Source organism: Propithecus coquereli, unplaced genomic scaffold (genome assembly GCF_000956105.1).
Source record: "Propithecus coquereli isolate 6110/MARCELLA unplaced genomic scaffold, Pcoq_1.0 Scaffold235, whole genome shotgun sequence".
Lineage (NCBI taxonomy): Eukaryota > Metazoa > Chordata > Mammalia > Primates > Indriidae > Propithecus > Propithecus coquereli.
Window position 1 is genome coordinate 5,048,969 of NW_012147897.1, and position 12,253 is coordinate 5,061,221.

Sequence of the window (12,253 nt, forward strand, 5' to 3'; positions counted from 1 at the left end):
TGAGAAGTTAGTCACCACCACCAGGCTGGGGGTGGCCAGAAAGGCCACCACCCCATACAACTGACTGAGGCCAGGGACTCAGATGATTGATGCATTTGCTGGGTGCTGGGATTCATTTGTTCCCCGGGCATGTACCAAGAAGAAAGATAATGTACACATCAACAGCACAGTTTGTTGATTGAATGAATGAATGAGTAAATAAGGTGTCTCTCTACCTTGTCCCTTCCACTCCATATTGTGTACAACTGTTATCTATTATTTCACTATAGAAGAAGGTTTGAAAGGATGTTGTCCTAAGTAATGGCCTTGCTGAGTTGCCCACTAGCATGCGCATACCCCTCAGAATGTACATCCCCAAGGGCAAGGACTTTGTTCTCAGCAGGATCCTCAGCACCTAGAACAGCTTAACTCTGAGCTCAAGGAGCTATCAGTTGTGGAAGGGTGGGGTGGGAGACCTGGAGACTGTGGGAGGGGACCCAGACAGGGAAGAGACCCAGTCAGGGAGTGGGGCAAGAATGACCAAGAATTGAGAAAGGAAGGAGAGAGAGGGAAGCAAGGAGTAACTTAGCATCACATTTCACAGCCAAGGTAACTGAGGCCCAGAAAAGGAAAGTAACTTGCTCAGGGTCACACAGCACACTGCTTAGTGGAGAGCCAGGGTTTTCCTTCCTGTGCACCTCTCCATGCCCAGCCAGACCACCTGATGTTCCCAGGTGTCTCTGCCTCTATCACTCCAAGACTTGGTTGGGCTTTGCAGGTGGGGTCAGGTACTGGGTCTGGTCTGACTTCTCTCCCTCTCCGGGCTGTCACTAAGGTTGAGCTCAACTGAGGTTGCAGTTTTTAGGATGACCCCGAGCATGGAGAATGGCCCTGCCTCCCAAAGTCTGACCACCTCCCCTGAGATGAAGGGAGGGGCCCAGATTGAGGAGGGAGGTGTGTATAGGAGGATTCAATTAAGTTTCAACTCTAAAAGGAGGGCGGGGTGGGTGACGGGAGGGTAGATCGACTCGCGGCCCAGCCCCTGCAGGGAAAGGGTGCCAGAAGGAATGTGCGACCAGGAGTGGGCCGGCCTGTGCAGAGAGCCAGGGGTGGAAGGGAGGTCCAGTCCAGGGGAGCTGGACCTTGGAGCCCGGTGTCCCCTCCAGCTCAGGGTCCGAACCCCCGTCCACTCACCTCCAGGACCGCAAAGGTCCTGAGTCTGGGCTGAGTGAAAGGACGCCCACGCGCTCAGGGGACAAGCTGGTCCCGGTGGGGGCTCCCCGGCGCCCCGCAGCCCGGCCGATGAGGGGGGCAGTAGGACCCAGGGGCGGGAGAGCGCCCGCAGAGGGAGGGGGCAGGGGCCGGGGAGATTTAGGGGAGGTCTTTGGCTTTTTTTGGCGGAGCTGGGGCGCCCTCCGGAAGCCTTTCCAACTTTCCAGAAGTTTCTCGGGACAGGCGGGAGGGGGTGGGACCGCCATATATAGATTCCGGGAGCGGGCGGGCGAGCGGAGAGTGGAATCGGTTCGCGGCTCGAGAGCGACAGTCCCGTCCGGCGCCAGCCAGCCCGGCGCAGGTGAGGGGCAGGGGCGTCCTGGGGGCGCGCCACGCAATTGAGGGGTGTCCAAGGGAGTGAGGGGGGCAGATGGCCCCGGGGAGGGGTGGCAGGCCCTGCGAGAGAGCGCATACTGGAGTCCTTGGCATTTTGAGGGTTTGGGATCCAGAACCCAGGGCTAGCTGGTGACGGAAGGCTCTGAGGAGATCAGAGCCGGGGTGGGAGGGTGCAGGGTCCCCTCGAAGCATGGGGCAGGGGCGGGGGTGGTGTGGCAGTTAGGAGACAGTGGGGCTGGGGCCAGTGAGGTGAAAGCAGACCCTCTGCAGAAACAGAGGGAGACGGGGTCTGGGGCCTCTCCCAGCAGCCATAGGAGGACAGGCCTCTCTGCAGTTCCACGTGACTCCAGTTCTGGGGTTGAGGCCCAGGGGCCAGCAGCCAGTGATGGCCCAACCTCCTCAGATGCCTCCCCAGGCTTGGTGGGAGCATCTGACCCTTCTGAAAGTGGGATGGTAGGAAAGGAGGTGGAATAGCCTTGGCTCCTGGGGTGCACATGCTCTGGGGGTGTCACCGACAGCGGCTGCATTTCTGATCAGCAGCCTGCTGGGTGGATGAGGACGGCCAGAGGAAAGACCTGAGCAGCAAGCCTCCCTCCTCCTCCTCAAAAGCGGGGAGTGAGGAGTCGCAGGGGTGCATCTGCGTGGCTGACTAGAAGGATTTGACTCAGCCACCCTTGCTCTGTCCACTGCCCTCTCTCCTGGAGTAACTGCAGGGTTAAGGCCATTTCTAGACACTAGGTTCCCTGCCCCCAGCTTAGGGACATTCCTGAGGTGGCTGGAGGGGAGGAAGGAGACTGAAAGCACTTCCAGCCTGGCTCAGAGTCTCGCCCCTCCTCTTCCCCAGTTTCCGGCTGGTCCTTCTGAGCTGCAGGCCCTGGATGGAGGCCTGGGGAAAATGAGGGGGCTTTGGTTCCCTGGAAGTGCAACTGGGGCCCCACCCTCCTGTGCTCAGATGGTTCATGTACTTGTCCCCCCTTCCCGTACCCTCCTTTGTCTCTGGTCACTGGGATTCCCAGCAGAGATTTTTTTGTGCGGGCTGTGTAACGGGACCCCATAGGAGGGGCTCTGAGAGCGCTTCTGAGGAAGGAGCCCCGTGCCAGGAAGCCTGACCCCTGTTCATCCCCAAGGGACCCGGGGTGGCTCCCTGCCCTGGCCTCCGTCTCGGCCTCCAGGGTCCCTGTAGATCTGGGACTGGCTGTGCCCCGTGCCAGGGGCAGTGTAGACAGGGTTCCCTTTGGGAGCCGGGCCTTCCAGGCCCTTCCTCTCCGCCTCCCCTCTGCCAGGTCCCATCCTCCTCACTGTTCTGTTTTCTTTCAGAATGAAAAAGGCAGGCATTGACCTCCCTCTGAGGCAGTTTCCAGGTACTTTAGACCCCCCTCAAGTGGTTGGGACCCCCAGCATCTCCTCCCCTTCCTGCTCAGTCCCAACTCAGTCTGGCTAGCCCTGGGCACAGCCCTGGCTAAGTGATCTGGTATTTTTCTTTGTGGGACTGTGAGTTGTCTAAGTTGGCCCGAGGGCTGGCTTTTCTCTGTGGCAAGATGGGCGGGCTGCGGGAGGCTGGCTTGCCTGCAGTGACTTGCCTTCCTCTGCCCCTGCTGCCGGGTTAACAGCAGCCCTGCCCCTCAGCACGCATCTCCTCAGAGCGAGATGGGAATCTAAGGCCAGGAGGGCTCCCGGAGTCCCTTGGCAAACCCATGGCACCCCTTGGAGCCCGAACCCAGGCCTGCTTCCCAGGTGGAAGCCCTCTTCTGCCGGCAGGCAGGCAGAGATAATTCAGCCTCCTGCCTGCCACGTCATCCTCATCATCGGCTGCCTGAGGAGTCCCAAACTAGTCATTTGGAGCTTGCTTGAGAAGCCCCTCCCAGCCCTTTGAGGTTCTGGCTGGCTGGGGGTGGGGGCTGTGGAGATGGAGCCTGCCACGTGGCAGGGCTGGAGCCGGCTCTTCAGCTGCCTCCTCAGGGAGGGGACGCTGGTGCCCTCTGCAGTGATCTGAGCTCCAGCATCAGCAGTCTAGATCAGAGGTGGCCTTTTTAAGTAGGGTGGCCATGTGCCTGTTGTCCTGGCATAATAGTAGTACCCATTTTACTCTCCTAAGTGTCCTTGTTTGTGCAATAAACTATATGGTAACTGCCTTTGAGGCTCCAGTCCTGGTGGGAAAGGAGCCAGGCCTGGGAGGGAGGTGGCCTGGGGCTGAGATTTGCCCCTCCACTCAAGCTTTAGCCTGAGACTCAGACCTCTCCTGCCCTGCCCACCCCCCCAGGTATTTGCGACTCTCAGTGGCCCTCCTTCCTCTCCTCCCCTACCTCTCCTTGGACCCTTTGCTTCTCCTTTGCACTGCACTGGCCTCAGGGAGGGGGTCAGTCGAGGGAGGGAGGGGACCTGCCTGGTTTTCAGGGTGGCAGCAGTAGAACCTAACCCGAAATCCAGTGCTCCCGCAGGTAGCCAGAGTCCTGAGGATCTTGCTCAAGGAGGACTGTGAGACGGGCTCTGCCAGAGCAGTGGGGCTCCAGCCTCCACCAGGGCTCCTTCTGACCCTTCCCCGTGCCCTGTCATCTCTCCCGTCGTCTCCCGTCCTGCTGCATGGAGGAGAGGGGAAAATGACCTGTTGGGGGAGGGAGTTTGGAAATATCCCCCGAACAGAGACTGTCCTGGTTGGAGGCCCAGAGAAGGGGAGTGGGGCTTGTCCTGGGGTTCACTGCTACTGCTACTAGGTTTGGGGAGGGGGCCTGAGGCTAACCCCGAAGCCATGGAGCAGATGGCCTGTGTGGCAGGCTGTCAGGTGGGAGAGCAGAATGGAACCTGATGTGGCTCCAGTTCCCTGGGAGGCTGAACAAACATCTGGCTAGCCTTGGTGGTAGGGAGTGGGCCACTGCTCTGTTGAGCTGTGACTCACCACCTTCCCTAGTATCCTGTCCTTGCCGCTATGTCAGGAACACCTCCCCACCCCCTACAGGAGTTGGTCCCAGGAGCTTTTGTCCCAGGGATTTCCCATCTGGTCCGGGGGCTGTGGGCAGATGGGCATGCCAAGTTCCTGCCCAGACAGAGGCCTTGGACGTGGAGACCTAGACCCTGCAGCTTGGAAAAGGGAGACCGAGGCTGGGTGGACACACACACATGCACTGAAGGTCACCTTGGGGCAGCAGAGTGGAGCATCTGGGCTCCCTCATTTAATGAGTGAACCAGCCAGTGACTCATTAACATCCCAGAGCAGAATAAAGGGCATGGGGGCAGGGCAGGCCTACCGCTGTGTCCACTCTGTCCCTCAGGACATCCTTTGCCCAGGCATCTGGGCTTCCTGCAGACACTCAGCCTAGCTGCTGCTTTTTCTCACTGGAAAAGCACCCCCAGGGTCATGTGAGATCAGGGCTGACCTCTGTATAAACTGAGCACCCCAAGTGTGGCCAAGTGGCCCTGTATTGCTCAGGAGGCCCCGAGGCTTATTATGGGCTAAGCACTGAGGATACAGTGGGGAAGCAGATGGGCTAGGCTTCCTGTCCTGGAGGCCATAACCTACTTAGGAGCAAGAATAAATACATAAAAAACATAATAAATTTAAGCGTCAGATGTCCAGTGCAGGAAATCAGTAGCGTGGTCTGGCGGTGACTTGCTGGGAACCCAGCTTTGGATAGGGAGATCACAGAAGGCCTCTGAGAGGCTGGCAGCCCTGGGTCAGGTCTGGACTTCCTGGGCTGCAGGCTCTCCTGCTCCCATTGCCAGGGACTTCGTGGCAGCCTCAAGGCCGGGGAGGTTGCTGGGGAGGAAGGCCTAGGGCCTCAAGGCCACTCTCTCTGTGTAGCCCTCACAGGTCCACTGCGGTGCACGAAACCCACCTCCCAGCCATGCACTCCCTGCCACTCCTCAGCGCCTTCTGCCTTCTGGCCCTGGCCCTGGCGGCCGAGGTGAAGAAACCTGCAGCCGCGGCAGCCCCTGGCACCTCGGAGAAGCTGAGCCACAAAGCAACCACGCTGGCCGAGAGCAGCGCTGGCCTGGCCTTCAGCCTGTACCAGGCCATGGCCAAGGACCAGGCGGTGGAAAACATCCTGCTGTCACCTGTGGTGGTGGCCTCGTCTCTGGGACTCGTGTCGCTGGGTGGCAAGGCGGCCACGGCGTCGCAGGCCAAGGCGGTGCTGAGCGCTGAGCAGCTGCGCGACGAGGAGGTGCACACGGGCCTGGGCGAGCTGCTGCGCTCGCTCAGCAACTCCACGGCGCGCAACGTGACCTGGAAGCTGGGCAGCCGCCTGTACGGGCCCAGCTCGGTGAGCTTCGCCGACGACTTCGTGCGCAGCAGCAAGCAGCACTACAACTGTGAGCACTCCAAGATCAACTTCCGCGACAAGCGCAGCGCGCTGCAGTCCATCAACGAGTGGGCCTCGCAGACCACCGACGGCAAGCTGCCCGAGGTCACCAAGGACGTGGAGCGCACCGACGGCGCCCTGCTCGTCAACGCCATGTTCTTCAAGCGTGAGTTGGGGGTGCAGACGTGGGACCTCCTCCTCCTCCTCCCAGGAGCCCCCGACAAGAGTCAAGACAGCATTCTTTGTGCTCAATTCTTTGTATGCTCATAACAAACTGCAGAGGCAGGACTGTCACTGAACCCTCTTTATGTGCCAGAAACTGGACTGAGAGAGGCTGAGGCACAGACAGTGGTGTGTCTAAAGGAATGGGACAGGGAGCCAAGCCCCCAGAGCCTCCAGAGAATGTGCTGCTACCACATTTCATCCATCCAGTGCTATTCCTTGTATGCCTTGGAATGGATACAATTTAACAGTCAGTTCTACCCGTAGTGAGTCAGTTCTCCAGTAGTGAGCTGGAGACAGGCCCCTAATCCTTACCTGGGGGTCAGTGTGGCCTTCATTGCCCAGGTGAGGAAACTGAGGCTCAGCTAGGAGGGGCAGTGCCAGGCCTCAGGCCAGATGCGTCTGTATTGGATTGCAGATTAGACCTAGGGTTCATATTTAGTTAGCGTTTGCGAGTATCTATGTAGATACTGCTGTTCTCATAGTTTGCTGTGAGGATGAGATGACCTTCATTTTCCAAATGAGACCAAGCTAGGACAGTGGCTAAGCCTGGAGGGAACACAGGTCTAGTTGTGAGTAGGGACAGCGCTCAGGCCACTGTCATACATTGATTTTTTGGTTATTTTCTGGCCACAGAGACAGAATTTGCAGACGAGAATGAAGGGTGGTCACGGGACACTCCCTACCAGGGCACAGACCCCCTCAGTTACTGGGTGGGGCGGAGAGCCCAGCTCAGCACATTTCCCAAATAACTGACAAGTATCTGGGGAAGGGCAGGTGCTGGACATGGAGGTGGCTGAGCTGAGAGTGGAATTAATTCTCTGTTGTGTGGGAGCAGCCAGATACCGCATCCTCAGACAGCGTGTCCTGGGGCCAAGGCCCCCTCACCCAAAGCAGGGATCATGTACTCTGTGGGCTGGGTGCTCGGGGGAAGGTGGGCTGCAGCTCAGCCCCAAAGAAGGGAACAAAGGTCGATGGCAGGGATACATCCAGGCTGTGCAGTTGGGAGTGGCTGTGGGCTGTGATTGTGTCTGGGGGCTATGTGTCTCTGACCCTGTGTTCTGCCCCCACCACAGCACACTGGGACGAGAGGTTCCACCACAAGATGGTGGACAACCGTGGCTTCATGGTGACTCGTTCCTATACCGTGGGCGTCATGATGATGCACAGGACAGGTAGGTGGGTGCCCTGTAAGCCGGGGCTCGAGGCAGGGGTCCGAGGGTGCTCGGGATCTGGCCCGCCCTCACCCCACAGCCTGCCCAGCGCCCTCTCCGCCCTCCTCCCAGGCCTCTACAACTACTACGATGACGAGAAGGAAAAACTGCAAATCGTGGAGATGCCCCTGGCCCACAAGCTCTCCAGCCTCATCATCCTCATGCCTCACCACGTGGAGCCCCTCGAGCGCCTGGAAAAGCTGCTGACCAAGGAGCAGCTGAAGGCCTGGATGGGGAAGATGCAGAAGAAGGCCGTCGCCATCTCACTGCCCAAGGGTGTGGTGGAGGTGACCCACGACCTGCAGGTGAGGGGTGGCCCAATCGGGCCCCTGCAGGGCTTGGAGCCGGGGGAGGTCTTGGGGCACCCATCCTCCAGTTCAGCAGGTCTGTCCTGAGCCCCGCTGGGTGTCCAGGCAGTGCTGGGCTCTGCTGTGGGGGGCTGGGGGAGGAGGCGTGGGCCCTGCCCTTGGGAAGGTGATGACGATACCAGCAGCGCAGTATACCTGACCGCTTGCTGGGTGCCAGGCATTCTTCTAAGCACTGTATGTGTATTTTACTCTTAGAATCCACAAAACAACTTTCTTAGGTAGGACTATAAACTTTATCTTACAGATGTGGAAATTGAGACTCAGAAAGGTTAAATAACCCATCCAAAGTCACACAGCCAGTAATTCGGACATCCTGCACCAGAGCTAGCCCTTAGTCACTGCGCTGCCTCTGAAGTGTGAGGTGCCCCAGTTATAGATTGTTCGAGCCGGATTATCCACCATACAGTAATAAGACTAGTAACCATGGGTCACCCAGGATGGCCAGAAACTTAACACCCATCCTCAGGACCACCCAGGGTGGTGGGCAGAGGCTTGGAGAGAAGCAAAGACTCCCTAAGGTCCCCTTGGCTCGTAAGTGGTAGGCTACAACGAGACCTCAGGGTGGAAGCATGGTGGCCTTTCTGTCAAACAGGGGAGAGAGGTTGTCGGCCTACCCAAATGAGGAAACTTCCATTCATTCTTACCTTGGATGCCAGAAATGCTTCCTTGGCGGGCTTCTCACTCACAGGACAAACTCAGACTTGCTGCCAAGAGACCTTGGGGAGAGAGAGCTTAAAATGAAATGGGGCTTAGGCTCTAAACCAGAGATGAGTGGGGCTTGTACTGGTCTGTGTTTTAGACACTGGGAGTTTCCAGAGAGGGGTCATTCCCAACTCCCTCCTGGGCCTGGCCCCGATCCTTCTCCAGCCCATTCTCGAATGGCCATTGTCCGACTCCCGTCTCCCCTTGTTTCTCCCATGTCTGGAACCTCAGTAGAGCCACTACCAGCCAGTCCGTGGGGTAGATTGAGCCAGGGAATTCGAAGTGGATGACTTGTGTGAGGCCATTGGGACTGGAGTAGCTGTGCCTACCTAGAATGCCTGTCCCAGGACCCTGCGAGCCTCAGGCCCCCAGGCCTAGTGCCTGTTTGGCATGCTGGGGAGGCAGAGACTGTCCCGCAGAAGTCCGGGGCCTGCAGGCTGCTATTCACTCAGCCGTGGTCCTTTACTGGCGTCTGTCCTGCACTGACAGCCGTGGAGAGCCCTCCATGGGCCCTGCCTTCAGGGAGCTCCTGGCCAGGTGGGAGAGACAGACAGGACCAGGCTGATAGGTAGGGAGGTCGAGGGGTGCTGAGACCCCAGGGAGGCACCACTCACCTTGTGGGCTAGGGAAGGCCTCCTGGAAGAAGTGGTGTTGGAAGAGTCCCAATGGGAGAGGGGAGAGCCATCTAGGACACAGGTTGTTCATCCAGGCTGTCTGAGAGCAGGGTGCGGCGTTCAAAGGGATGTGGCCGGAGGTGGTGGCGTAGGCACAGGTCACATGTAAAAGATCTTGTATGCAGCTTCTGAGAGCCGTGCAGAGCCACGGAAAAGGGGTGTGTGTGTGAACCTTTTACGTGGAACATTGTAAAAATATATTAAAAATAGAGAGCTTAGTATAATGAGCCCCCAAGTATCCATCACCCAGCTTCAGGCATCATCTGCTCGTAGCTAATGGTGATTCGCATACACCCGTTCCTCCCACAACAGATTATTTTGAAGCAAACCCCAGGCATTGTATCACTCTGGAAAGATTTTAAGCCCCAGAGCGATGTGGACACAGCTGTCCTAGATCAGTCCTTCTCAAACCTGAGCGTGCTGAGAATCACCTGAGGGGTTGTTAGGACGTCTCAGGGCTGCAGAGATTCTGGTTCGGCAGGTCTGAGCTTCGGGGCCAGGGTCGGGCAAGCTCCCGGCGGTGCCACACTTCGGGAAGCACTGCTCAAGATTGCTGGGCAGTGCTGGGGCTCAATTCTGACTTGTTTTTCTGAGTCTCGGTTTCCTCATCTGTGCAGTGGCAATTAGAAGCCCTTGCAGGCTTGCAGCGAGGATTGAGGTGCCCAGGGCCATGCCTGGCACACAGACGGTGGCCAGGGCAGGGTTATCTCCTCTCTGAGGGGCAGTCAGGGTGGTGCGGGTAGAGGGTGAGGTGCAGGAGCCTGGTGTGCTGAGGCCTCACCTGCACCCGCCTGGTCCCGCAGAAACACCTGGCTGGGCTGGGCCTGACCGAGGCCATCGACAAGAACAAGGCAGACTTGTCACGCATGTCGGGCAAGAAGGACCTGTACCTGGCCAGCGTGTTCCACGCCACCGCCTTCGAGTGGGACACGGAGGGCAACCCCTTTGACCAGGACATCTACGGGCGCGAGGAGCTGCGCAGCCCTAAGCTGTTCTACGCCGACCACCCCTTCATCTTCCTGGTGCGAGACACCCAGAGTGGCTCCCTGCTGTTCATCGGGCGCCTGGTCCGGCCCAAGGGCGACAAGATGCGAGACGAGTTGTAGGGCCCCAGGGTGGGCATGGGCGGGCAGGAGGCAGCCAAAGGCTCCTGAGACATCATGGGTGCTATTGGGGGCGGGGAGCTGAGGTACCAGCCTTGGATGTTCCATGGGGTGGGGGTGGAGAAACAGACTAGGGTTCCCGTGTGTATGAGCAGACCTTCCCAGCTGAAATTCACTCCACTGGGACGTGGCCCCCGGAGATCGTGATGCTGAGCCTGGAGATTCCACAGCCTGTGGACCGGGGCAGCAGTCGTCCTGCCGGCGCTCAAAGTCCTAGGTCAAGCCGCCTCAAGCAGTGTTCGTATTTAAGCCACGTACCTTCTCGGCTGTGAGAGGGGATCGAGCTGGGGGTTCAGCCCCACCTCGTCTCCTGACACTGCCACCACCTCAGCCCCCTCCCCGGTTCTACCCCAACCTCTCATAACTTCCCTCAACTACAAAACTAGGTGCTGCAGCCCCGGGGACCAGGCACCCCAGAGTGACCCCGGCCCCAGTGAGGGGGATCGGGCAGAGCTCACAGCAGGGGCTCCGGGGCAGACTCTGGTCAAGAGCATCACATCAGACATCACGGGGGCGAACTTTTTGTTTTCTTGTTTTTTCCTTTTTTAGTTTTTCAACGATGGGGAGGGAAGGGGAAACATGAGCCTTTGTTGCTGTCAAATTGAGAACTTATTTGTACAATTTTTTTCAATAAAATTTTTTCCAATGAAATTTCGTTGGAGCATGGAATAAGATTGGATCAGGAGATTCACATGTCATTCTTCCCAGGGGACAAGGTCTCCTGTTAAGCCAGGTTTGCTACTGACAGCCCATATCAGGTCCTGGACTGGTGGCAGGTCACTATCGTGCAGCAGGCCTGCTCTGTGCTAACGCTGGTGGCCCTGGGGAGGTTGTGGCTGCAGGGCATGAATGACAGTGCTGGACCCAGAGCCCAGGGTGTCCCTGTTCTGCTGTGCAGAGCCCCAGTCTTCAGTCCCCTAGCCTTTCCTTGCCAGCTGACCCCATTCCACATCCAGGGCCAGGGGGTGCCTGACTTTGGGCCTCGCTGTGGAAGGAAGGAGCAGTGGGGATCCTTGCTGTCGGGTGGCCTGATGTGGCGGGTTTGTAGCAGGGAGGAGGAGGAACCCGCCACAGTCAGCAGGCTGGGTGCCTCTCTTGGCCCTGCCGCCATGCCTCAGGGAGGGAGAGGGATGCACAGGACAGGAAAGCGGTGGCCAGGGAGGCAGAGGAGTAGAGGAAACCTGATTTGAGCCCCATCTCTGCTGCCTGCCGGCTGTCTGACCTTAAGCAGGTCACTTCCTCTCTCTGGGCACCTCTCTAGCTTTCCAGGAGTTGGTGGTCCAGGGAGGGACCCTTTACCTGGATGGGCAACGCAGCACAGTCCACCAAGACTCTGGGCCGCAGCAGGGCCAGGCAATTCACTCTCATTCTTACCACAACGGAGTTTTAGCAAAACTGTTCAGAGTCCTAGTCCCAGGTCTGGACTCAATAATTTAGATCTCTACCCTGAAGGGGCTTCATCTAGAGGTGGAGACTTAGGGAGAGTGACAAGTGTGCTCAGTACTTGCTGTGTTTCAGTCACGTAGATTGTTCTGTTCCAGACACATCATGCCTGATCCCCTGTCTCAGGGCCTTTGCACTAGCTGTCCTTTCTCCTGGCAAGCGCTTCTGCTAGATCTTTGCAGGACTGCTTTTTGTCATCTAGGACTCAGCTCAAATGTCATCTACTGAGAGAAGCCTTCCCTGACCACCCAACATAGTCAGCCCCTCTCCCACCCTAGTTTCTCTACCACATTTTCTCCCTCTATGGACTCCTTAGTACTGTGAAATGCCCACTTCCTGTACACGTTCTGTCTCCCCTGCCAGAATGAGAATAAGGGCCGTGTCTGCTCATGGCTGTGTCCTGCACCTAGATTCAGCACCATGCGTGCATAAGGCACTAAATACATACTTGCTGAATATGTGAAAGGCCTGTTCTAGAAGGGCACTGGGATCCGGAGCTTTGGGAGTCCAGAGGAGGAAGCCTTCACTGCCTGTGGAGACCAAGGAAGGCTCCCAGGAGGCAGTGACGTGGGCTGCTTTGAAGGG

General features: G+C 58.0%; 1 protein-coding gene across 2 annotated transcripts; it reads left to right on the forward strand.

Moving 5' to 3' along the window:
• The first annotated feature begins 1,456 nt into the window (after window positions 1–1,456).
• Window positions 1,457–10,894, forward strand: SERPINH1 (serpin peptidase inhibitor, clade H (heat shock protein 47), member 1, (collagen binding protein 1)). Of its 2 annotated transcripts, none has more exons than XM_012645670.1 (5): window positions 1,457–1,552; window positions 5,384–6,048; window positions 7,181–7,279; window positions 7,391–7,623; window positions 9,866–10,894. In XM_012645670.1, the coding sequence occupies exons 2-5, from the start codon at window positions 5,427–5,429 to the stop codon at window positions 10,166–10,168; spliced, it is 1,257 nt and encodes a 418-aa protein (XP_012501124.1). In that variant the 5' UTR covers window positions 1,457–1,552; window positions 5,384–5,426; the 3' UTR covers window positions 10,169–10,894. The 2 variants fall into 2 exon arrangements, with proteins under 2 accessions (XP_012501124.1, XP_012501125.1); XM_012645671.1 differs by lacking the exon at window positions 1,457–1,552 and adding an exon at window positions 2,902–2,948.
• The last annotated feature ends 1,359 nt before the right edge of the window (window positions 10,895–12,253 follow it).

Bases quoted from the DNA above. Each gene is read 5' to 3' on its own strand.
- SERPINH1 (XM_012645670.1), top strand. From the start codon at position 5,427: ATGCACTCCCTGCCACTCCTCAGCGCCTTCTGCCTTCTGGCCCTGGCC. The intron at 6,049-7,180 runs GTGAGTTGGGGG...CCCCCACCACAG, and splicing joins CAACGCCATGTTCTTCAAGC to CACACTGGGACGAGAGGTTC. The intron at 7,280-7,390 runs GTAGGTGGGTGC...CCCTCCTCCCAG, and splicing joins CATGATGATGCACAGGACAG to GCCTCTACAACTACTACGAT.